Here is a 26,350-nt window from a genome sequence, read left to right on the forward strand (position 1 = left end):
ACATTACTGATCTAGTATATTAACTTCAGCGTATTAAAGAAACCAGATCCATCTAAACCACTCTGTTGCTTCTTCTGATCTCATCGCTGTACGCAAATATATACCCATATATAAATATCTTTGACAGAGAACCCATTTCACCCAAGTCATTCTGATCTTTGTTCAAGCCTCACTGGCGTGTTTGGACGATTTAATCATATTTATTCCTGGTACTCTCTCTCTCTCTCTCTCTCTCTCTCTACATGTCTGGATATAGATTACTCAAATGTATTGTATTATGATTCTCTCTCCTGGGCCAATGGTGGTTTTCGCGCTATTATTCTGGTTTTTATTTATTTGTTAATTAATTAGTTGATTGTTTCCTTTATTACTGCTATTTTGTTTTAAAATATATGATTATGAAATGTGCAGCCTATTATAAAAAATAAGTTAAAGTTATTTTATTTATTTATTGACTTTGTTTGAAAAATAATAGTGCTACACACCAATTATTATATCTATTAATGTATGAACACATGTTATAACATTGTCATTTTAAAATTATGGACCCTACCCATTATACAAACTATAAGGACTCATCAATAAAATTAAACCACATCATCTGTTAATATATTAATTAGTGTGAAAATTGATATGACTCAAAAAAATTTTTAAAAAAAAATTTAATTGTTTTGTCAAAATAGACCTAGAGGGTTTTGATGCAATGTAATAGCTTTTCATCTAATTCAACTTGTTCATATGCGTTCTCTTTGTTTTTGTCTCTCTAAATTGTAATTTATTGGATTAGTGCAAATTTAAATTCTCTTATATGATTTTTGTGGGTGCACTATCCCACATCACTCTATGAGAACTCACAGCTCCATTACATAAATGGACTAATTCTCTTAGACTAGTATGAGACCTTTTAAAGCCGTAAGCAGTTAGTTGCTGGTTTTCACCTAATTTCAAAAGGGACAATATCAGCCTTGTTTGGTAGAGCTGAGGAAAAATGCTTATAATTTATACTTAAGCAGTTTATAACTTATAACTATGAACATAAGCTGATTTCTGACTTATAAATTAAGCATCTCCTGCCCCACTCAAAGAATAAGCTGATTTCTGACTTCCAAAAAGCTATAAGCTATAAGCTAAACCAAACACATCAAAATAGCTTAAATTAAGCTGAAAGCTGAAATAAGCAACTTTTAAGCTACACCAAACAGGGCCATCGTGCTAGTCAATGAGGGTCAACTGTTACTCAAGCAGCCAGTCCACTGGGGAGTTATGTGTCCACTAGAGAGTAATGTGTGGGGAGTTATGTGTTCACTAGGGAGTTATGTGGGAGTTTCATCTGTGAAAACTCCCTACTCAAACAGCCAGTCCATTGGGGAGTTATGTAGGAGTTAGGCTCTATGAGATATCATAACTCTACTACATAAGTGGATTAAACTAGTGTTATGTAGGAGTCATGCTCTATGAGATGTCACAACTCTACTACATAAGTTACTTAGGCAGCCAGTCCATTGGGGAGTTATGTGGGAGTTATGCTCTATGAGATATCATAACTCTACTACATAAGTGGACTAAACTGGTGTTATGTGAGAGTTATGCTCTATGAGATGTCACAACTCTACTACATAAGTGGACTAAACTGGTGTTACATAAGAGTTATGTGGGTGCACTATTCCACATCGTTCTATGAGATATCACAGAGTTATATGGGTAGACTAGGGAATTATGTGAGTGTTATATGAGAGTGCTCTATGAGATATCACTGAGTTATGTGGGTTTACTAGGGAGTTATGTTCTATGAGATATCACAACTCTACTACATAAGTGGACTAAACTGGTGTTATGTGGGAGTTATGGGGATGCACTATTCCACATCGTTATGTGGGTGTTATGTGGGAGAGATATCACAACTCTACTACATAAGCGGACTAAACTGGTGTTATGTGGGAGTTTTGTGGGTGCACTATTCCACATCTCTCTATGAGATATCACAGAGTTATGTGGGTACATTAGGGAGTTATGTGAGTGTCATGTGGGAGTGCTCTATGAGATATCACAGAGTTATGTGGGTTTACTAGGGAGTTATGCACCATGAGATATCACAACTTTACTACATAAGTGGACTAAATTGGTGTTATGTGGAAGTTATGTAGGTGCACTATTCCACATCAATCTATGAGATATCACAGGGTAGACTAGGGAGTTATGTGGGTAGACTAGGGAGCTATATGAGTGTTATGTAGGAGTGCTCTATGAGATATCACAGAGTTAAGTGGGTAGACTAGGGAGTTATGTGGGTGTTATGCGGGTGCACTACGGAGTTATGTAGGTGCGGGTGCTATGTGGTTGTGCTATTCCACATCGCTCTGTGACATATCACAACTCTACTGCATAAGTGGACTAAACTCTCTTAGACCAGTATGAGGCATTTTATGTGGGTGCACTATTCTATATTGCTCTATGAAATATTACAACTCCACTACATAAGTGGGTTAAACTCTCTTAGACTAGTATAAGACATTTTAAAGCCGTGAGGAATTAGCTGTTGGTTTTCGCCTAACTTCAAAGCAGACAATATTGTACTAGTCGAGGAGGGTTATGATTTTAAATTCACTTACATGATTATAATGGAAGATCTAATTTTAAATTCACTAGTTAGTGGTGTTTCGCTTTGATTTTTCATCCCCATTGTTAGTTATCCATCTTTCAACTTTGATACAAAGATATCAAAAGAAATGAGTTTGACTTCTTTCAAGTTGGTATTCAATTTAGAAGAGCGTTTGGGTGTAGTACGCTTATTTTGGAACTGATTTTAGTGATTTGTACTTTTTTTTTTTTGGTATTCGTTGAGTAGACTATTCATGCAAAAAATAAGATGATTGGATATTGATAGTTATATGCTTGAATCATATTTATTTTAAAAAAAATGGACGACAAATATAATTTTAAGAATAACTATTTATTTTTTGTAATACAAATTTGATTCAAACATATAATTATCAATATTTGATGATTTTAATTTTTTGTATGAATATTCTACTAAATGTGTCCTTAAAAATAAACAGTTCAGATTATCGAAATAAAATTTGTGATGAATTTTGTAGACCCTTGGGGCATCCACAAGGGGATAGCTAAAATTGTTTGTTAAAATGTGTGTTATATGACAAAAAGTAATAAAAGTGGGGCTCAAAAATATGTGGCAAGGTATGTTAAGAGTTTATTAATTTTAGAGAGTGAGTGGTGGTGTAATGGATGTGTTAATGTGCATGTTAAGATGTGTGTTAAGTGTATATATATATATATATATAAATAATAAATAAAATAGTATAAATAATATGCGTTAAATGCGTGTGTATTATATATATAAATAATATGTGTTAAGGTGAAGGATGAAGACAAGTATAAATAATATGCATTAAATGCGTGTGTATTATATATATAAATAATATGTGTTAAGGTGAAGGATGAAGACAGCAGAATGGGCAGGTCGTCCCGTGGGTCAACCGCAATTTTTTTTTTTTTATTTTATTTTATTTTTTTTTTTGTGAAGGGTCAGGACGTCCGGGGGATGACCGGCCGGACATCCGGTCGGACGACCCCAAGGCACTTTCCCACGTCCCCTTCTCCCACTTCCCTCTCTCTCACGCTGGCTAATAAGCTAGCCACAATTAACAAAGAAGTTAAAAACTGACACTAACAAAATCCACTAGCACACTATTTAACACTTACATTGTGAGATTCAAACGTTACTGTAGTTAGCTAAAATTTAGCCACTAATATTAACACAATCAGTAACACATTCATTTAAATTATCTTAGATTGAGATCTCAACCAGATGAGAAGCCAACCCAAAATTTGTTTAACAACCAATTTTATTGGACTAGTTAGTGGTGTTTAGTTTTGATTTTTCTTCCCTGTCAGTTTTGATTTTTTTCCCTGTTGTTAGTGGACTGCTCATCTTCCAACTTTGACGTGAAGATATTTATGATCAAAACTAATTACAAGTGGGTAAGTTTTGTATGTAAAAGAAAAAATACAATAAGAGTGTGCGGTGAGAGAAAGGTTAGGATTTTGAATTTATGGAGTGGTGACGGTCTCTTTATTTGTAATTTAATTTTATTAACAAAATAACATTCTATAGAATCTAGGTATAAACCTAAAAATAAACTCACGAGCCGAACTGAAAAGATCCGGTCTTGATCTCAATATATCTCCCCCACCCACACCACACCACACCACACCACAATCGGATCACTCAAATAAAATAAAAACCAAAAAAAACCCTCGTCCACTCAACGCCGACTACACACGCACCCCACTTCTATTACGATTCACACAACTCCCACCTAAAATACAATAAGAGTGTGCGGTGAGAGAAAGGTTAGGATTTTGAATTTATGGAGTGGTGACGGTCTCTTTATTTGTAATTTAATTTTATTAACAAAATAACATTCTATAGAATCTAGGTATAAACCTAAAAATAAACTCACGAGCCGAACTGAAAAGATCCGGTCTTGATCTCAATATATCTCCCCCACCCACACCACACCACACCACACCACAATCGGATCACTCAAATAAAATAAAAACCAAAAAAAACCCTCGTCCACTCAACGCCGACTACACACGCACCCCACTTCTATTACGATTCACACAACTCCCACCAAAAATTACTAACCCATTTCCTTCCTTTTCTGAATCTCCATTGTTAACCACAACACCACCACCACCACCACACCCTTTCCCCTCTCTCACTCCTCTCATGTTCTAAACCTACTTTCCTCCGCTCTTTCTTTTTTTTCGTGAGTATATATATATATACAAGCATCATAAAAAATTTCAATTAAATGTTTCTTATTATTGGGACATTATTACTTGTAAATGTATCTATGCTTATGAAATTTCAACATTGTTGGTAAGCTATGAGGTGATTTTACATGGAACCTATATTAACTTCTTACTTTTTAGATTACATGATCATCATTCAAAAAATATTTTTATCGGATTAGATTTAAATATTTTATATTTATAAAATATATTTAACATACACATATTTTTTTAAGTAATTTTAAAAAAATAATTGAATCTTTACGATAAACGATTCCATTTGATTCAAGATTTGGTACAACACCATTACGATTTACGATTTGACAACCATGTGTATTGGTTAACAGTACTTATGGTTAGTTTTAAGACACTCCATCGTTATGATTGTTTATCTTACCTTGTTCGTTGAATTAACATTATGGTTTCTTGTCAAGTCATTGCAAGAGGGTACAACAATCATGGATCTTGAGCTTGGTGTTTCTGGACGTCGATCTTTTAATCGGGCAGGCAGTGCTGGTTCTTCTTTGAGAAGGCGTTCTTTTAGTTTCACAAATGCTGAATCCACTCAAAAAGATGATGATCTTGAAAGTGAGACTGTTTCAGAGGCTGGAGATACTGGAGATCGGGCACTTCGCAGCAATAGTTACAGTGAAAGTGGCAGGCGACAATTGCCTGTTGATAATGTGACTGAAACTGGTAGTGTTGTGCCTATTCTTGAGGATGCTTTATTCCAGCCACGTGGGTTTTGGTCCCATGATCCCACTGCATTAGCCGTTGCCTCCCCTGTATTTCCATCGACAATGGAAACTATATCTCCTCTTTCTACACAGGCAGTCATACATTCTGATGACAAGCAGCAAGTGAGTTTTCATCCTGTATTTTCCTGTTTATTAGTTTATTGCTGGTATTGATAGAAATTGGTGCTGAACTACCCTTGTAGACACTGGTCTATGGTTCTCAATGTTTCTTACTATTTTTTCCTTCTATGCCCAAATATGTGATGTTGTTTATGTGTCACATGTTCTATTTGCAGGAGAATAGGAATGAGCTACCGTGGCTATTGGACTACACTTCATGCCTCCTCCATCTTGCTGTTTTAGGAATTCTTGGGGTAATATGATTTTTTTTAGGTCAAATTTTTTTTGGGTTAATATTTAATCCGACCGTAATAATAAAAGTGGATTCCGGAACCTTAGGGGCATTGGGTTGCTTAATACTGTTATCATTACCCTATGCTTTTGTTTTTGGCTATAATCAAAGAATTGGATGGAATTTTGTTTTGTGCATGTTCATCCTTAATTTACGTATCAAATTCCCCCCTTTTTAGATATACATTTTATTTATGGGCTGATTTCAAATTTAAAATTTTATCATCTACTAAAGGGAGGGTCACTGATGTGTAAGCATCTATATGAATACCAAAATTCTTGAGCTGCAGAAGTAATGTTAGAAAAGACAACTGTGTGTTATTCAAAATTGCCTCAGAGCCAAAATTGAGAGATTCTGACGTTCTGGTTCTCTGTTGTTGTCTCTTCACATGTTACTTTTGTCTAGCAGATTGGTTGCATTGCTTGACTACAAGTATTCTTGTACATTTTGTTGATGTTGTGGCTGGACAATACAGTTCAGTATTGCAAACTCTCTGGCTCCGAAGTTTGGGATGGTTGCTAAGGTAGCATTTCTTGTGAGATTCTGACCTGTGTATGTGATGTTTTGTAGGTTTTAACACGGTATTTACTGCAAAAATTGTTTGGCCCTGGAGTAATTGGTGCCACAAGCGATCAAAGCATTTTGTACCTTGATCTTCCTTCTAATATGGTCTCTCTCTCTCTCTCTCTCTCTCACACACACGCACACACACTATTTACATTAAAAAGGTGTGGTCACGTGTGACGTGGAAAACATGCATATTAGTAAGGCTGTTATATACTTTCAAAGAACTTTATTTGCAAATGTTTAGATTTGTACCGATTCCACGTTATCTGCACTACATAGTGAAAGAGGCCAGATACATAATCTTAATGTGATTACCTTTGTGAGTGTAATTTGGTGTCCAACCATTTTTTGTTTGGTTATATGCATTTTCAGCCTCATTATTGGGCTTTGGAAACTCACCCTTGGGCAAAATAGTTATTGGGGAAAATGCTCTGTATATTGTAGGGATGAATTGTTGGAGGATCTGGTCATGAAATCTCTTTTTTCTTTTTCTGGTTGTGTAACACCTAATGATTCTTTTATGGTAGAAGGTGATAGGATGTGGGCTCAGCTATGCTGGCACTTGCTCACTTCTGCCCATTACCTTAGTTGCAACATGTTGTAGCATGGACCTTAATACTTATATCTGGCCCAAATCATAATGACCTCACGTAGTCCTGGTAGGCTTGGGGTTAAGAATTTATCACCTCATTTTGTCCTTGGGGCTTTTGCTTGTAAACTCCATCTCCATGTTAGGTATTAGTTCAATTTGCAACGTATAACTTTCTACATTTTAGTCTGATCAGGTACTTGAATCTGGTTTTTGTGCCTAATACAAATTTTATTTCATTAACTAAGGTTGGCTCGTTCTTAATGGGGTGGTTGGGTGTTGTTTTCAAAGGAGATATATCCAGAGTTTCAGACCATCTAGACATTGGACTGACAACTGGTTACTTGGGAAGCCTTACAACTTTCAGTGGTTGGAATCATAAAATGCTTGACCTGAGTGTTAAAGGAAAATGGGGTTTTGTTGTACTCGGGTTTGTCATAGGTAATGTAATATTTCACATGAGCATATAAGTAAGAGTACGTGAGAAGAAAGACATTTGAATTTTATTCTCATCGTGCTGGTGTTCTTTTCAGGCTTATTTAGAATTTAACAGACTTGCCCCTTTGTGGCTAATCTAAGGTGAGCAATTTTCACTTTGGTTTGCAGGCATGATTCTTGCTGATTATTCAATCAAATTTGGAATAAGGACAGCTCAGGGCCTAAAATGGATTCTGGAAATGTTAAACTTATTTTCAGTAAGTGACCTTCCTAACTTTAAAAGCAATTGGAAGGTAGACTATTGCAAGTGTCAAGCAGCAGTTTTGGTGGTGCTGCTATTGATGCTAGGCTTGTTATGGGGGATAAGTGCAGCTTTGGAGAAGAGAGATTTTCGCAGTGGCAGCAGTGAAGCGCAGCTATGGTTAGCTTGCATTGTTGGACCTTTCGATGTGTGGATCAGGTGGTTCTTAGCCCGGCTTAATGGCCATGGCCTAGGAAAAGCAGGCTTGTGGAAATGGCTTCCTATTGGGACTCTAATTGCCAATGTTTCTGCAGCTTGTGTCATGGCAGCACTTGCTATAGTAAAGAAAGCGGTAATATTCGTATAGAAGTATACATGTTTAATGTAGACAATATTAAGGAGATCACCTCTGCCCTTTGCATTTGAACAGGATAAAGAAATTCTCACATTTTAGAAATCTAAATAATATATGCATGTGATCGTTCCCATTATTATTGCTTGATTCGTACTCTATTTCTACACTTTAACTCTGACCAATGCATACTTTGTTACTTGCACATATGAATGAGATTTTGGGAATCTTAAGGAAGTTACGATTTGTTTAATTCAGGTGAATACAACTACCTGTCATACTGTTGCAACTGGCATACAGTTTGGACTGATGGGTTGTTTAAGCACCGTTTCCACTTTCATGGCTGAGTTTCACGCAATGAGTCAGAGCAACCACCCCTGGAGAGCAGAAGTGTATGCCGTGATCACTGTTGCACTGTCGTTCAGCTTGGGAACTCTGATATACTCAGTACCTGATTGGGTCATGGGCTATGATTAGTATGTCCGAGTCCAGTACTTTGATTCTTTCTTCAGCTAGGCTTGATAAGGTAGCCAACTATGGGAAGGTCAGTTTTCGCATATATGAGATCCTTTGCACTGTTTTATTGTATGATTTGGCATTCCAGCGATCCTCTCTGCTCCAACCTGCTGAAGTTTGTCTAGTATCACTTCAATGCTGAATAGTAACCATTTTAGAAATTTTTTTACTATGACATTTGTTTCGTACAATGTATTCATGTCCTCTCTAAAATGAAAGCCCAGAATTACTTTTGTTTGAACAGTAGCTATAGTTTGGTTAACTGCATCTTATATACTATGCAAATGTGGTGGAGGCTCCCAGGCCTTCAAATTCTCATCCTTAATTATCTTAAATTACAAAAATGTTCTATTACCCAAGTGTTAACCTACTCTCTTTTCCACTGTCTATTAGTAGTTTGCTTAATTTCATTTACTCTCTTTTTTTCATGTTTATTTATTTTTAACTTCAAATTTGAATTTGAATTTGATTTTTTTTTTCTTTATATTTTGAAGTTAACTTTCCGAACGAGTCCAACCTCAGCGGTTACATGGCTGAGCAGCTCGATCATGTAAGAATTCTGCATCGTGGAACAAGGTATCCAATCTTATTTTGAAATCGTTTTAAATTCTTTCCATTTGTTTTTTCTAGAAGTCATCTAATGAGTAAAATGTTTTTCTAACAGCAGCAACAACTAGCTAGGCATAAAAATCATCAATTACACAAGTGAAATAGGAGACCATTTCAATTATGAACTGTTTGTTTGCATACAATAGGTTTAAGACACTATGCTTTGATGTGTGTTTGTGGATTTGAAGCTTCATGGGTTCAAGGCAATAAATTTTGGTTGTGATTCATGAAATGTGTTGGTTGCATTAATTTTCTTGCTTGAACACAGATTATTCAACTGTTTCTTTCAAATAAAAAATATTTCTTTGGTATTACAGAGGTGGAAACATTGAATGCTTTTCTTCTTTTTTTTTTGGTAATAAAAGGATATATAAAAGCTAAGAAGAGTCAAGTACAAATCTGGGATAAGAAGTTCCCATAGCGTCCATACAAACAAGTTCAGTAATAAAACTAGGCATAGTAGAGTAAATATGAACGCCTTCAGTCAACTTGTGTCCTTCTTTGGCCAGCAGGTCCGCACAAGTGTTTGCTTCACGGAAGATGTGATGACTTTCCTGTACTCCGAGTTGGTCGAGGAGCCACCTGCAATCAGAGATTAGATTACTAAAAGGATGATGTATTGGAGACCGGTTGTGCGACAAGTGTTGCACGGTGGTGGCATCAGTTTCTACTTCAATTTTAGGCAAATTGAGGTCTCTCGCCAATTGTAGCCCGTCACGAAGTCCCCACAATTCTGCTACTACACTAGTTGTGTATCCAATGTTGCGGCTAAAACCACTGATCCAAATGCCATTGGAATCTCTGATGATGCCCCTTGCTGAGGCAGCCCCGAGATTACCATGAGCTGCTCCATCAATGTTGAGTTTGAAGCTAGGATGGTTGGGAGGTTTCCAGTTCGCAATGGATAAGATCTTGGTCTTGGGCAGGTAGGGAAAGTTTGAGATGAATTGCCAATTGACGGCATTAGCGGTGATGGCAGTGGGGTTGGGGAGAAGGGGCGGGAGAGGGGGTTGGTATCAAAACAGAAAGCGTTGCGGTATTGCCAGATGGTCCAATAGGTGGGGGGGGGGGAAGGACAGCCCAAAGACACGATTGATGGTGAATGTTTGATTCACAATTGGCACGGAGCCAAAGGGGAGTGTCCAAAGAGAAGGAGGGGGTGAGGGATTCGGGAATGCCCAGGAGGGTCCATAGGGCCCAGGAAGAGGGACAGTCACACAGAGCATGGGTGATGGTTTCAGGGTGGGATAGGCAATGGGGGCAAAGGTTGACTTGAGTAATCTTTCGAGTGAGGAGGAGAGATTTGGTGGGCAGTCTAGTATGTGAAGCAAGCCAAAGGAAGTGTTGGATCCGGGGGGTGGTGGGCGTATGCCAAATCCATTTCCAACTAGGGAAAGGAGGGGTAGAAGATGGTTTGAGGGCAAGGAGGTTAGCCGATTTGCTGCTAAAAATACCATCACAAGATGGTGTCCACGTGAAAGTGTCTTCGGCGTGACCATGCCAAAGAAGTGTGGTACTCTCGATTTTGGATTTAATAAGGTTGGGGAGGATGGTGGAGAGGCAATCAAAGTTCCAATGGTGGTCAACCCAACAGTCCTTTACCTTGAGGTCCAACTCTCTAAGAGTAAAGGGGCCCTGTATGTGGCTGCGGATGCTCCCCACTCCAAGCCAATTATCAAACCAAAAAGAGGTGTGGCTACCAGTTTTGACTAGTTTACACGAGCCCTCGTTGAATAACTCTCTACCTTTCCTGATACTGCACCACGTATGGGAATGTCTACTCGAGATTTTAATTTCCATGGAGTATTTAGCACTGAGAATTTTGGTCCAAAGGGCTTCCTTGTCCGAATGAAATCTCTAATTGAGTTTGGCCATGGCAACTTGGTTGGAAAGGTGAGATTTGCGAATACCTAGACCTCCTAGGTGTTTAGGTTTGGTGACTTCATTCCAATTGATGGCATGTATTTTTCGGTGATTGGGAGACGAGCCCCACAAGAAATCCATGTTGAGTTTGTCAATATGGTTGGTGACAGATTTGGGGAGGGAGTGACATTGCATTACGAAGTGACGGCCTGAATGAGAGTGTTTCTACCTGCGAGGGAGAGGGTCTTGGCTTTCCAGCTAGAAAGCTTTTTTTGAATTTTTTCAATGATGAATCTGAAAGTGGCCTGGTTGGGCCGCTCTTGGAAGATAGGACAACCCAAATATTTGCCAATATTTTGGGAGATAGGAAAAATGAGGATGTTAGCCAGGTGATTGCGGTGGGATTGGTCCACACTATTGGAGCAGAAATTTTTTGATTTGGAGGTACTAATTTTTTGGCCCGAAATGGTGCAAAAATCATCCAAAATGGTCTTCATCGTGATGCAGTTATTTTCGGTTGCTTCTCCGAACAAAATGATGTCATCCGCAAAGAAGAGGTGGGAGAGGCAGGGGCAATTTCTGGCAATTTTGATAGGTTTCCAAGATTTGTCCGTGCAAGCTTGAGAAATGATGGAAGCAAGATATTCCAAGCAAAGGATAAAGAGATATGGAGAAAGAGGGTCCCCTTGACGGATGCCCCTAGATGGAGTGAAAGTTTCAGTGAGTTCACCGTTGAAAATGATGGAAAATTCCGTGGAGGAAATACAAGAAAGAATAAGCTTGATCTAGTGGGTGGGGAAGTTGAATTTGGTGAGCATTTGTCTAATGAAACTCCATTCAAGGCGGTCGTAAGCTTTGTCAAGGTCCAATTTGATCAAAAGATTGCCTTTATGACCTTTTTTGTATTTGAAGTTATTAACCACTTCTTGGAGAATGATGACATTGTCCATGCTCTTGCGGCCCAAAAGAAAGCTAGATTGGAACGGACTAATGAGATCATTCAGAAAAGGTCTTAGTCTATTCACCAGGATTTTTGAAAATGATTTTGTAGATGGTGTTACAAAGACCAATGGGACAAAAGTGGGTCACCAGCTCTGGTTGTTCCATTTTAGGAATCAAGCAAATAAGGGTTCAGTTAAAAGAGGGGTCAAGTTTTCCGGTAGAGAAAAAGTTAGCAATAGAATTATAGACTGAAACTTTTACAGTCTCCCAGCATTTCTGAAAGAAGATGGGGTGAAGTCCATTGGGGCCTGGTGCCTTGAGAGGTTTCAAAGTCCAAAGGGCTTGTTTGACTTCCAGCATGGAAGGAATCGCTGAGAGGCGGGGGTGAAAGTCGGACTGAATGGTAGGGAGGGTTAAGTCAAGGGACAGAGACAAGGGTGCAAAACAGAGACTAGAGTGAAACAGGTTAGTGAAGTGGTCAACAACGACTTTCTTGATGGAAGCTAACTCAAAAATCCAGTGATCATTTGGGTCCTTGATTGCGAGGATTTCATTATGACGACGACGAGATAAAGTAGTGAGGTGGAAGAATCTAGTGTTGCGGTCGCCATCAAGGGTGTAATTGACGGGGGACTTAAGGGCCCAAAAATCTTCTTCTAATTTGAGAAGGCTATGGTATTCTTGGGTAAGAGTGAGTTCTAAGTTGAAGAGGAAGGGAGATGGGTGGGATTCAAGAGCCCGTTGGGTACCAAGAAGGCGGGCAACAAGCTTTTTTTTTCCGAAAAAATATGTTGCTAAACACCTCTTTGTTCCAGGTTTTAATTCGGTCGGTAAAAAGGTCGGCACCAAACTTGAAGGGGGTTTCACGAGGATGCCAGCAACTATCTACGACACTAAAAAAGGAAGGGTCTGATAGCCAAATTGTTTCGAAACGGAAAGGCCGGGATGTGTTTGAGGTGGGATAAGGGTTGGTGTCAAGAAGGACAGGACAGTGGTCAGAGTGTAAACGGGGAAGGTGTAGAACATGGGTATTGGGATACAGGGTGTGCCAATTGTTGTTACTCCAACATCTGTCTAGACGTTCCCGTATTAGACTGCCCACAACTCTAAGATTTGACAATGTGAATCTTGGTCCAGAAAAGCCCAAGTTGATGAAGCCACAATGATTAATGCAATCTTGAAAACGGAGAGCTCTATGGGTGTTGATGGGTCTACCACCTGCCTTATCTGAGCTTGTTAAAATTTCATTGAAGTCTCCCATCATAAGCCAGGGAGATTGGTGAGAATCAGCAAAATTTTTGGGCTTAGACCACAATGTTTTCCTGTTGCTGTACAAGGGACTAGCATAAATAGAAAAAAGATCCAAGGAGTGGAGTTAGGAGATACCTGGACACAAGCATGGATTTCTTGGGTAGAGATGGATAGTATTTCACAGTTGATCTCAAGTTCATTCCACAGCAATCAAATACCACCCGCATAACTAGCTGGTTCAACAATATGATTGTTTGTGAAGCCTAGGTTTTCCACAATGGCTTTGCCTCTGTTTTCGCCTACCCGGGTTTCAGTGATGACCAGCATTTGGGGCTTATACACAATGAGTAGATCAAACAGATGGCGGTAGAAGTGAGGGTTCGCCGCACCCCTATAGTTTTAAAGGAGGATCTTCATTGGAGGTGTGAACAGAGGGGGTGGGGGGTGAGAGAGATCGCCCTACGGTAAGGTTTCCTCCTCCGAGGTTAGCCACCCGGGGTTCAGGTGCAGCGGGGAGTTGTTCTAGAGAGCCGGGATTAAGGTAATCAAGTGTTCGAGGCTGGAACTTGCGAGCCTCAGACAGGACTTCATGATAACGTGGAGTTTGAAGAGGTTTCGTTCTGCCACTATGTGTTTGGCGCTGTAGGATGCTCCATCCATTAGGAATTCTTGTAGATGCGCTACCAGGCAGTGAGAGTCCCTTTGGGGTGGTGGAGGGGGTGGGAGAAAGGTTTCCACAAGAATGTTTTGGAGGACCTGTTGCAGATTCGAGAGGAGGTTGTGAGAGGGAATGGACACTTGGTTGTATTGAATCGTTTGGCGGGGAGCATCCTTTGCATAAGTGTATGGTGTTGAGAGGAAATGCATTACCACTGTTTGTCTGGATGAGGACAGGTTTGGAGAGGGGTAGTGGGGGATTAGGGACATCCAAATGTTGAGAATGTTGGGGTCGTACTAGCCGAGAATATGAGATGGGTCCCTCTGGATCATGGAGATCAGTTGGTCGTCCACTCGGTTTAGAGAGTTGGTGCCCATGTTCCAGCCTTGTCTTGCATGTTGGGGCAGATTTAGTGGGTGAAAAGGAAAACAAAGTTCTGTGTTGGCCAAGGAGAGTGGGGTCAGGTGATTGGGGGGTAGAGAGGATGAGGTTGGGAGGTCGGGCCGTGGTTGATGTGGAGTGCAGTGTCAGCGAGGCATTATTAGTGTGTGAACGGGGGGAGAAAGAGGGCGGGTAGGAGGAGAAAGAGGGACAAAAATTTTGAGATGTTTAAGGTTGGAGGGTGGTGAAGGGGATTTAAAGTGGGGAGAGACAGCTGAGGGTGACAAGACGGTGGGGGGGTTCAAGGTGTTACTGGTGTTGGACAGACAAGGTGGAGAGGGACGAGGTATGAAACAGGGGTCTATATCTGCATGGGCTGAGGCGTGGCAGCAGTTTAGGATAGCAAAGGAGTTGGAAACAGGGATAGGTGTCAAGCACACATGGCTCGAGGATGAGATGGATAGAGTAGAGGGGTTTGACTTGTGGGTGTAGGTTGACTGGGTAAGGACAGAGGGGTCAGAGAGGTCAGCTGGGACAAGGGGGTCAGGGGGGTCAGCTGGGTCAGGGGGGTAGATGGGACTGTTGTTTTCTTCCTCCAAACCTTAGTGGTTGTCGCCGGAGGAGGCCTTGACGCCGGTACAGAAGAAGATGATTTTAGAGGTCGATAGGGTTTCTGCCGTGTCACTAACATCCACTTTACAAACTCGGGTTCAGAAGGTGCTTGGGTTGCCAGCAACTTGTCACCAACAGTGGATACTGAGGCTAAATCTTCCATAAGCAGATGGTGGACTTTGGATGGGCATTTGTCTATTGTGTGGCCCACCAAGCCGCAGTGAAAGCAGATATTTGGGAGTCCTTTGTAAGCAACCGTTGGAGAATGTTGCCGATTCTGATAATAGGCGTTAGGGGTTTGTTGAGGTCCACTTGAATACAAATTCTAGCGAATCTGCCTCTATCGCCGGTTGCGATATGGATGTCAACCTTGATGAGTTTGCCGAGTTTGTGGCCTCTTCTTTCCAACACAGAGCGGTCATAGAACTCGATGGAAAGGGAGACCAGGCGAGCCCATATTACTGCAGAAGAGATGACAGCAGTTTGTGGTTGGAACTCGGGCTCCCATCTACGAACTGAGAGGAAATGGTTGCCAATATACCAAGGAGGTCAGCTTTCTCCTGAAATTTGATAAGAAAGAAGTGGTTGCCCAGATCTACACCGTGACAAGTACCAGAGGGCTTCCACAGTGTCCTCACCTTGGACATGAGATAGTTTTACCCCAGAGATTTGCCAAGAAGTTTGATGATAATAGAGTGTTTCCAAGGGTTTCTGATGCGAGTGAGATCATCCGGGGAGAGTGAGATAGTTGGATAGACTTCGTCCACATCTGCATCGTCTCTTGGGACGGCGGAGACAGAGAGATCAGGTGGGGAGTCAGCTTCTTGTTGAGACGAGAAGGGGAATAACACCGCGTCTTTGAAGGTTTTGGAGCTGGATGTGTTGCCGTGGCTCTTCCCATGCAGAGTTGTTGCAGAAATGATGGTGGTGGGAGGTGCTGTGGTATCAATTGAGGCGGAGTGAGCTTGGGTCGTTGTGGGGGATACTGTATTTTCTACCTGAAAAGCCAGAGAATGTGTCTCAGGTGCCTTTGATGATACATGAGTTCGTGCTGAAGCATGGGTTCCTTTTGGTGATGCAGGTGTCGTGGTGGGCCTGGGGTCATATGCTGCTTCGTCCGCCGGTGACGTAGTTTCATCTGTCGCTTTTGCCTTAGTTGTGGTCGCTGTCTCATGTGACGTCTATCTAGTTGTCGGCGTCTCTTTCTCTTTCACCTTTGTTGTCGCCGCTCTCTCTTTCTCACTCTCTCTCTCTCATCGCTCAAAAAGTTTTCGAAACTTCACCCTTTTCATTATTGTAGATGCATATCATTTCTACACCATTGTCTTTGTAATTCTGGGTTATCTTTCACTTTTATTCTCTTTCTTCACCTCACTCTTCGGTTGCACTAAATTGACTGACAGAAGAGAATGTAGATGAGGGGATGGAAGAAGAAAGAAGCAGAGTTGATGAGAGAGAGAGAGAGAGAGAGAGAGAGGTAAATCAAATTGTTATGAAGGGATTTGAGTAAAGGAGAAAGAGGATGTGCATATTGATTATGTTGTGATTGAATTTTGTGTTGTGTGACTGGATTTGTTCGTTTTGTATTTAATCCTTATATTTACTTTTGTATATTGTTTCATTTACCTATTTTGGATATACAACTCTATAAATATTTCTCTGTTTGAACATATACATATATATATATATATATATATTGGGAGGTGTTGTGATGGAATTTTGTGTTGTGTGACTGGATTTGTTGGTTTTATATTTAATCCTTATATTTACTCCTGTATATTGCTTCATTTATCTATTTTGGATATACAACACTAAATGTTTCTGTGTTTGAACACACACACTCACACAGATATATATATATATATATATATTGGGAGAGATTATAACATGCACTCTAAAAAATGTGTATATGGTATTTCTTTAATTATTTTATCGTAAAATTTCATAACATAAACACAAAATATGACAATTTTTTTCACTACAAAATAAAATACTATAATAAAAGTCACAAAGTGTTATAATAAAAATCACAAAGTGCCATAACATTATTATAAATTTAGGCTATGTTTGGGGAGTGAGATTTATAGTCAAAAACTTTAAAAGTTATTATAGGTTGTGACATCATTCTTTATTTTTTGATACATCTTTTTGTAAAAATTTAAAATATTAATTCTTAAACGGGGCCTTACTATATGGAGAAATATTTATATCATTAAACAGACTATTAGCCCACAATAGTATAAAAGGTATCAAATTTTGCTCCATATGAGTTGAATCCGAGACTTCACACCGCAAAAGGTGTTACACAATTACTAGATTAAATGCCCTAATCTTGCATAGTCTAATTAACTTAATATCATTTTGCTAGATAATTGAATTACCAGTGAATATTAAAGAAAGGAGATTTTTTTTTTGGAGGACTAAGAACTGCATAATATTAACCATACAAACTAATTATATCAGTTGTCAGTGCCTGGACTGGTTTAATTACATTCCTTCCTATACTAAGATAACAAAAAAAATGGCTATAGTATTTGATATCATCAATAATATGTTTAACTCCAATCAAATATGGATTTTCATTGAAGCATTTTTACCAAAACTTCCTAAGACCCTTGCCTGTTGCCCACCCAATAGCTTCCAAACAAGCCTTAGCATCAGCCACCAATGGAGAAGGTAGTGAATGAGCTGCTGATGCTTGTTGAGCCTCTTGCTGGTTGTTGTCATCCAAGCAAATCCATGCTATACCTGCATCTTGGGCAGTGGATCTCCAAGACCCATCAATTAGAAAAGTGATACTTCAAATTTACCCGATGGGGATAATTCCATGTATGTTACTGCCATTTTTTTGCGTGTTAGTCTTGGGAAGGGCAGGGGCAGTTTGGTCATCATCCAGTCTCCAAAGAATTAGAGGACTTGAGCTAATAAATTTTTGTTGTATCTGTTAGTGTATTATAATGTTAGTGTCATATATAGCTGTCATACATTAGCATATATTATATACATGTAAAGTAAAATGTTTATTGTAATGTTTATTGCTTTTGCTTTCGGTGCATTTGGCATCCTATGTACAACACTCTCCTCTCTATAAAAGAGAGTGAGCTGCTCCTTGTGTCATACAGATTCAATATCTATCAATACATACAATTTATTCTCTCTTCATCAATTTATCTTACATGGTATCAGAGCTCGGTTCTTAACTTAGTAATTCTGCTTCACCGGCGGGCGGCAACCTCACCTTGGCCGCCCGCTGGACCTCTACACATATCTTCATTCCGCTGCCACATTTCTTGCTACCGTGAACCATCACTATTTCTTGTTGCAGCTTTGTTACAACATAGATCTTACCTACGTCGTCGAGCACTCCGTCGGCCCACACGACAGCCACCGACGCCGTGATCTGACCAACTCAACCACTCCAATCACCGCCAATAATCACTGCAACAGCAACTGCAGAAGCACCACATCTGCCACCGTAAAACACCCTCATCAGTTTAATCATCAACCCCATCCAGCTCCTCAGTCAGCAAGTTGTGCTCCTCCTCCGCAGAAGCACCGTGCCGCCGCTACCAGTGCCCTCCCCTCTAGCGACCTCCATCGCTGCTGCAACCATTGCGCCACCCTAACCTTCTCCACCCGCGGCCTACCAGTCTCATCCACTTGCTCACGGCAGTCGGCACTGTGCTGCTGACCTGCTCCAACCGTTGTTACGCCGCCATTCTGCTAGCTGGTTTGCCGTCTTCATTGACACACTCGCCAAGTTGAACGTGTGACATGCACACTATCATCCACGATCCGTCTTGCAATCTATGAGCTCATGACCACCATGGAAACCGGTCATCATCTCCTTCCCACACCTCTCTCCACCCACAGTAAAACTCAAACCCAAACCCAAAATTAGATCAGAGAGTCTATCATGATACTCTAAGGATTCATCAACGACTTGAAAGATCTCAAAATGGGACATCCTGTTGTTCATCCTCGCCAGTCTCTCTCTCCAAGCCTTCAACATTTGGAGGCATCACTTCAAAGCTTAGCAATGTCAGCAGCCCGCGCGGGACTAGTTCCACACATACCAACACATCCACCGCCCACATCCCTCACTTTCTTTAAGCCCATCTTTCACTCACATGGGCTTGTCCCCATTCTCCCCTCATATTTTACACTTTTCTTTAAACTTTTCCCAAAGTGTTTGATCTGCCAAAGACGTGGCCACAAACAAATACCAGACACACTATTTCCACTAAACTTTTCTTTACACTCATCTTCTCCACTACCCATTTTTATTTTATTTTATAATCAACATACCCATCATTCTTTTCCCCACTACAATATATTATACTAGCTTTCATTGATTCCAGTGGATTCCAACACTTTATTTTATATATTATTATTATTATTATTATTTCAAAAAAAAAAAAAAACACATTTATTTTTCTTTCCCATCATTTCTTTTAAACTTTTCTTTCCACCACTGTTTTTTAATATTTCTCTTTAGCAACTGCATTATTGAATGATGGCTGCTTTTATTCCAAAAAAAACAAAAAATCCATTCACAACTAACTCGTTTTTCATTCCACAAACTTGTCATTTCTTCATGCCGGGATCAACCCCGATTACAATTTTACACCACAACCGACAAAAAAAAAAAACAAAAAAAAAACAAAAACCCTTTCTATCATTTTTTTTTCACATCTTCACTCTGTGTTGAGCTGTTTTACTCCACTTTATTAATCCCTTTGTTTCAACCTCAAATCGGTTTCTATCTTCACACCTATTTGAGTTTGAGGGGGGGTTATGCATATATCATGGTGAACATGGTTACACACCATGCGAACCACCCAAGCTGGTGAGCATGGTTATACACCATGGGAACCACTCAAGCCACCCCATGGTGCACTCCCTAAGTCGCCCCCTTGGTGCACCACCACAATCTTTTACAACGGTCCGGCATGACCCCGTAAACTGTCCCGACATTGATTCCGGTCAGCTTTTACATCGGTCCGGCATGACCCCGTAAACTGTCCCGACATTGATTCCGGTTAGCTTCTACATTGGTCCGGCATGACCCCGTAAACTGTCCCGACATTGATTCCGGTCAGCTTCTACAACGGTCCGGCATGACCCTGTAAACTGTCTCGACATTGATTCCGATTAGCTTCTACATCGGTCCGGCATGATCTCGTAAACTGTCCAGACCTTATCTGCTACAACGGTCCGACACGACCATACAGTGTCTTCTCCAACGGTGTGACACGACCATACCGTGTCTTCAACAACGATCTGACACGACCATACAGTGTCTCCTATCCTATTTTTATTTTATTTTCACGTTTTGTTACTCTCTCCAAACTCAAGTTGGTTTGTGTCTCTCCTCCTTGAGTTTGAGGGGGCTGTTAGTGTATTATAATGTTAGTGTCATATATAACTGTCATACATTAGCATATATTATATACATGTAAAGTAAAATGTTTATTGTAATGTTTATTGCTTTTGCTTTCGGTGCATTTGACATCCTATGTACAACACTCTCCTCTCTATAAAAGAGAGTGAGCTGCTCCTTGTGTTATACAGATTCAATATCTATCAATACATACAATTTATTCTCTCTTCATCAATTTATCTTACAGTATCCATAACTAGTAAAAATTTATAACTAGCTGGTCTTACTCTTATTGATATGAGAATATTATTGAACATGTTGAATCAATACTTTAGAATAACATGCATAAAGTGTGTTTTATTTGTTTCTACCACAATTATGAAGAGACTTAATTAATTGAAACTTTATAAATTTTGGTTGAAATTACAAATTTCATAATTTTAAAAGTCTCCCTAAATTACAAACATTTATTTTTAATTATTATTTTTTAATATTCTGGAAATTAGCATATTCTACCAACAATGGGTATTTTTTTTATTTTTTTCTTTTGGTCAATTCAATTTGGGGCTAAACTAAAACCTATGGCTTGGTACCTCCTAGCTAGAACCATTCATTGAATTCGCCTCTAAAACACAAAATAAATGCAGCATTTGCACATGAACAATGTGATTATCCATGGATTATAAAAAATAAAAAATAAAAATGTTATCACTGTATTATTGACAATAAATAAAAAATGGCATGACCCATTAAATCAATGTAATCATGATATATTAATAAAACGATAAGTAAAATATGATAAAATAATAACGATTACATCGTAAAATTATTTGGCATCCAAGACATTGCATACAAGTAGGAGTAAAACACACATACGCATTAGTACTGTTAATGATACACCTCATAGGCAAAACATGACATTGCAAAGCTCAAATGGTAGCTTTTGTTTTTACTGGGGAAGCTTGTTGAGCTTACAGTAGACATAATCCTTGTACTTCTTGGTCTTAAATTTGGGTGGGTTATCATCATCGTTAACAAGCTTTGGATGGGGACCAACTTCAAGCTCTTCTGGTGGCTCCAAAAACACTGGCCATGACATTCTTGTTGTGTCCTTGTTCACTGTCGATCTATGAAACACAGCCTTGTACTTTCCGTTGCTTAATATCTGTTAAACAAAATTAAAATACAATAAAAATTAGTTGGGAATTCATCTCTTATGTTCTGTCACAATTTGATGAAAAATGTTTCATCCTCACAATCTCCTCCACGAACTCTCCTGAATGACGTGGCAAGAAAATGACAAATTAATGATCCACATTCCTACACTCGTCTCTTCTCTCAAAACTTTCCAATCAACCTTGCCACGTCATTGGGGTGTTTGGGGGGAAGATTTTGTCTGGATGTAGTACTGCTGTAATTTGATCCCTGCAGATTTAGTTGCATCAATTTTGTCATTTAATTTTTGCACACAATGTCAACTAGTCCAATTGATAATATGTGCGTGTGTGTTTTGAGGAATTAGACAAAAACCAAATGTAAAATGGTTCATTCATAAAGGAATCGACCCCTTAATAGAATCTTATGCAATATGAACTGGGCTTCCCTCCAGTTTATAATCTGGACTGGATGATGCTGTCCGGACCTATGGAATCCACCATAGGTTCTATTTTGATGTTTTGAACCGTGAACTTTGTTTAATTTATTATATACATCATCTACAAAAAAAAAAAAATTTGGTCAATCCGTAGGTTAAAGACAATCATTCACAGAAAAAGGTGCTCTCACTCACAATGGCACTCTGGTTTTAATTTTATCACATAAACCATACAGATCAGGTTGAGAGCCCTGAAAAACCACCTCATTCCTATGCTTCCAGTTGGACCCCATTCCTATTTGAATATACTTCTCAGCCTATCTATTTGTCTGTCTATCTATATATACTTTGATCTATTTAGTTTCTATCATTTTCTAGAGTTTAAATTGGATACCAACCTCCTAGATAAGATTAATCCTAGTCTCTGCAACCCAGACTTGCCTCCTCTTACTGCTAAAATGTTAATTATTTCTGTTCTGTTTCGATTTTTAGATCCTTCTCTGTATGCCACAACTGTCTAGTGAAATACTATGACTACATACAAGTTCTTAAAATGCATGCACCAAAACTAAGGAATAGGGGGATAACAATTATTTTACAATAAAAAGATTTTACAAAGTAAATTATTTTACATCAATTGAAACAGAGCGTAAATGTATAAAAATTCCCTCTTTGAGCAAAAAGCTTCTACGAGGGAAAACCAAGTTAACCATTGATTTTGGTTAATTGTGAAGGTAATGGCAGGTTGGATAAAGAGTACATGAAGTGGAGGTGGCAGCCACAAGATTGTGACATTCCAAGGTTCTATCTGGTTTTCTTTTCTATTATTGATATTAGCTTGCTGTATATTTTTGGGCCTATTTTATGACAGTTTAAGTTTTGGGACATTTGGTGACTTAACATGGTAAGTTTTGGTTTTAGGAAGTACTTTGATCTGTCTGTTGCCGTGCATCTTATCTTTTGGTCTGTTTATCTCTCCATGTGTGAGACGAGGTCACACATGAGGGAGTGTTAGCTTGATATACATTGTTAGGTCAGATTTAATTGGTGACTTGACAACTATGATTCATTTGAAATAAGTCATTGTCTTTTCTATGATTTATTTGAAACTGCATTGTGAAGTAAATAATGAATTTGGTGATTCTTGATTGCTAACGGCTTTACCATTTGATTCAGAACCATATTTTTTTGAGATCAATAAGGGAGCAGATTTGGGAAAACAACTTATCAAACTATCCTAATTTGGGAATTTGGTTTGGCTTTTAACTTATTTTGGGTCACATCACCTCTATATTTTTTTACATATTTTTTCACAAAAGGCCAAAAAACCAGTTTTTAACTAACTTTCCCAAAATTGTTATTTTTCTTAGGTTCAATGCAACAAAAATGCTGGGATTGATCAGAGGGAAGAGGCTAGTTTTTGTGGGTGATTCAATTAACAGAAATCAATGGGAATCCATGCTATGTTTGTTGATGGGAATTTGCAGTAGATAATTCTTTTGAGTCACAGGTGACCAACATCCTCATAGATTTAGTATGGAAAAGATGCTTGGGGCTGGGTGTGAAGGTATATGAATGGAAGAAGATAGAGAGAGGGACATGGAGAGAGAGAGAGAGAGAGAGAGAGAGAGAGAGAGAGAGGGCGAAATAGAGGACATGTCTGGGGTCGATGGTGGTGCTTGTGTAACCCTTGCGGTGATGCTCCAATAACAGACAATGATGGAGACAAAGCGACAGAGAGGAGACGTGAGTGAGAGAGGGAGACAAATCGACCTTCGACCTAGTTTACGCGGTTTATTTTTTTCCCAACCACTTTCTATTAGTCACCAATAAGAAATAAACCCATTCTTTTCCCGAACACCTCAAAAATTTAGTCGCTAAATCGTTTAGGAATCCCTCCAAAATTCGAAATCCTTCCTCCAAAACTTTAATTACCATTGTGACTAGACTTTAGTCGCTAGAAGTAAGATAACTGCCGACTAAATTATTTTTTATAGCTAAAGATTATACATTTAGAGACCAATTTTTTCTTAGTCGCCGACTACTAAAACTCAATTAGTCTCCAAAAGCGAACTAAATGCCGACTAAAATACTTTTTAGTAGCGAATGATTGTACATTTGGGGACCAATTTTTACTTTAGGTCACCCAAAACCATATTTTCAACGACTAAACCTTAATTAGTCATCAAAAGTAGAATACATACTGATGAAAATATTTTTAGTAACTAAAGTGTGTACCTTTGGCAACCAAATTTGTTTTATGCGGCATTTTTAATCGCCGAAAGTATATTTTTCCGTAGTGTTTGTCACAAAAAAAGAAGAACAGTATATTTTTAAAAACACATTTGTCGTTCATTTTTTTAACACTAATATAATAAATTGAATAAGTTATGATTATTAGATTGACTTATTTTTATTTTATTTTTAAATGATATACGTGAAAGACCCTACAAGATCAATAGTTCGAATTATTAAAATAGAACGCATAATGAGGATCCGGTGAATGCCTTCCAATCCAAATTACATACATTGGAAGAAAAAGAAATTACCTCAATTTGGTCACCAATATGAACAATGAGGGCATTGGGGATGTACTTGACATCGTACCAGTGATCATCTTTGAAGACTTGTAATCCTGGGACTTCATTTGGTACGAGAATGGTGAGTGCACACATGTCAGTGTGAGCCACCACACCAAGTGCCAAGTCAGGTCTAGGACATGGTGGGTAATAATTGATCTTCATAAGGTACACCAACTCATCCCCACCTAGCTCCTTGTTGAACTCATCCCCTTCTAGCCCAATGCCTAATGACAACCACTTGAACAACTTCTCCACCACCCCCCTCATTTGCTCTGCATATTCCTCGTTTGCTTCCCTATCTCATTTATATATAAATAAAAAAAAAAACATTTTTAATTAGGTATACGATCACGTGATCTTCTGAAAAAATTCACACTTTTCACTTGCAGTTAGAGATGTAAATAAGTTGCGAGTCGAGCCGAATGGTGGATCGTTTATGCTTAATTTAAAATTTTAACAAGTTTCAAAATATGTTTAAATTTGACTTATTCATATAACAAGTAGATCTCAAATAAGTCGAACAAGAGTTGATCTCGAATAGTTTATTTTTTATAATGCTTATGCATTTATCAAGTTGAATAATAGAGTTTTTCAAACTTGATTTAAAAACATAACAAATTTAAAATTTTGTTTAATTTTGACTTGTATACGTACCAAGTTAATCTTGAGCAAGTTGTAAACAAACCGAACATGAGTCGAACTTAACTAGTTTGATTTATTAACAGTCCTGCTTGCAAACCATTAAATTACAATTTTTTTTTTTGTTATTTTTTTTTTAATTTCATATTTCCTTTTTTTTATCTTATTGTGTCTTTTCGGCCAAATAATAGAAGCCTTCAACTCAATCACATTTACCATTTTTCTTTTAATGCCATTATGTTTTTTGAACCTAGAGATAATTGGGGAGAGCAAAATATAATTTGCATATATAAAGTGTATAAAATGATATGACAGTGACATATTGTAATTATAAGGTATTGAAGTTAGTATTTTAGTTAGAAATAAAATGATCGCAAAGTGCCATGTTATACTGTATGTATTTTTTATATAAAAATTTTATTCGTATACCATTATGCATCATAATAATGGGTATTATATTTTTAAATAAAGAGATCACAATAACTCACATATTATTATTTATATTAAGAAAAATTATCCATCCCTATAATCTTGTCCCTCCCAATTTTACCTCCATTGATGTGGTATTAAGGGGATTAAAGATGAGAGATAGAGAAGTGAGAGATCACTTCAATGGGCGTTAGTCACGACATTATGAGTGAAATTAAAGGAACAAAATTAAGAAATGTAGCGAGAACTTTAACTGATTTGTTATTTTCCTTAAAATCTAAGCGCAAATCCCATCTTGTGGAAGAAATGAATAAAGAGATATAGAGCGAGACCCTTAAGTATTAACCTCTTTCACATTCTAAACAAATAAAATTTACCATAATTATAAATAAAGAAATATTATTGTAACTAAATTTGCTGTAATAATCAATCATATCACATGGCCAACCCTAATTAAAAAGGGTGGGCAAAAAGTGATATTAATAATAATAAATAAATAAATAAAAAGGAGTATTGGATTATTATCATCTAATTCTATTTTTTATTAAAATTTTCTCTCCCACATGATCTCACACGTATTTATTAAGGAAAATGATTTTTATCACCCAACATATTTCATTAATTTTTTTTCATCTTTTACAAAAATCCACAATGGTCCAGCATGTCTCCAGTTGAAAATTAAGACTAGACCGTCTAGTCTAGCCTATGGACCTATTTGTGGGTCCCATTTCGATAAT

The 26,350-nt window shown here is 38.4% G+C and overlaps 3 protein-coding genes across 8 annotated transcripts in view; 1 reads left to right on the forward strand and 2 right to left on the reverse strand.

Moving 5' to 3' along the window:
- Positions 1 to 23,072, forward strand: LOC114274086 (fluoride export protein 1-like). Of its 6 annotated transcripts, none has more exons than XR_014364529.1 (9): positions 1 to 209; positions 5,253 to 5,678; positions 5,852 to 5,929; positions 6,538 to 6,636; positions 7,372 to 7,564; positions 7,730 to 8,154; positions 8,413 to 8,698; positions 9,165 to 9,246; positions 22,698 to 23,072. XR_014364529.1 is itself a non-coding variant. In XM_082921055.1 (7 exons), exons 2-7 carry the CDS (start codon positions 5,277 to 5,279, stop codon positions 8,629 to 8,631), a joined length of 1,416 nt encoding a protein of 471 aa, XP_082777181.1. In that variant the 5' UTR covers positions 50 to 209; positions 5,253 to 5,276; the 3' UTR covers positions 8,632 to 9,029. The 6 variants fall into 6 exon arrangements, 2 of the variants coding, with proteins under 2 accessions (XP_082777182.1, XP_082777181.1); XR_014364530.1 differs by lacking the exon at positions 22,698 to 23,072 and adding an exon at positions 16,390 to 16,703 and having other exon boundaries at positions 50 to 209; XR_014364531.1 differs by lacking the exon at positions 22,698 to 23,072 and adding an exon at positions 9,792 to 9,906 and having other exon boundaries at positions 50 to 209.
- LOC145821878 (uncharacterized) lies at positions 12,274 to 15,149 on the reverse strand. The gene is made up of 2 exons (XM_082918453.1): positions 14,976 to 15,149; positions 12,274 to 12,969 (listed from the first exon to the last, which is right to left on the reverse strand). The coding sequence occupies exons 1-2, from the start codon at positions 15,147 to 15,149 to the stop codon at positions 12,274 to 12,276; spliced, it is 870 nt and encodes a 289-aa protein (XP_082774579.1).
- The window catches only part of LOC114274097 (flavonol synthase/flavanone 3-hydroxylase-like), an 8,613-nt gene continuing 3,381 nt past the window's right edge, over positions 21,119 to 26,350 (reverse strand). Inside the window, exons 2-3 of the mRNA XM_082921057.1 lie at positions 24,513 to 24,840; positions 21,119 to 21,534 (exon numbers count right to left, since the gene is read on the reverse strand). Of these exons, the coding sequence (XP_082777183.1) occupies positions 21,319 to 21,534; positions 24,513 to 24,840 (544 nt within the window). The 3' untranslated portion in view covers positions 21,119 to 21,318. The remainder of the gene's footprint in view (positions 21,535 to 24,512; positions 24,841 to 26,350) is intronic.

The sequence above is a fragment of the Camellia sinensis genome, chromosome 3 (genome assembly GCF_055761805.1).
Source record: "Camellia sinensis isolate YWXY chromosome 3, ASM5576180v1, whole genome shotgun sequence".
Lineage (NCBI taxonomy): Eukaryota > Viridiplantae > Streptophyta > Magnoliopsida > Ericales > Theaceae > Camellia > Camellia sinensis.

Coding starts and splice junctions, on each gene's coding strand:
- LOC114274086 (XM_082921055.1), top strand. CDS start 5,277: ATGGATCTTGAGCTTGGTGTTTCTGGACGTCGATCTTTTAATCGGGCA. Junction 7,565..7,729: donor TGTACTCGGGTTTGTCATAG/GTAATGTAATAT, acceptor TTTGGTTTGCAG/GCATGATTCTTGCTGATTAT. Junction 8,155..8,412: donor TTGCTATAGTAAAGAAAGCG/GTAATATTCGTA, acceptor TGTTTAATTCAG/GTGAATACAACTACCTGTCA.
- LOC145821878 (XM_082918453.1), bottom strand. CDS start 15,149: ATGGAAGATTTAGCCTCAGTATCCACTGTTGGTGACAAGTTGCTGGCA. Junction 12,970..14,975: donor CTCCGGCGACAACCACTAAG/GTTTGGAGGAAG, acceptor TTAGTGTCGTAG/ATAGTTGCTGGCATCCTCGT.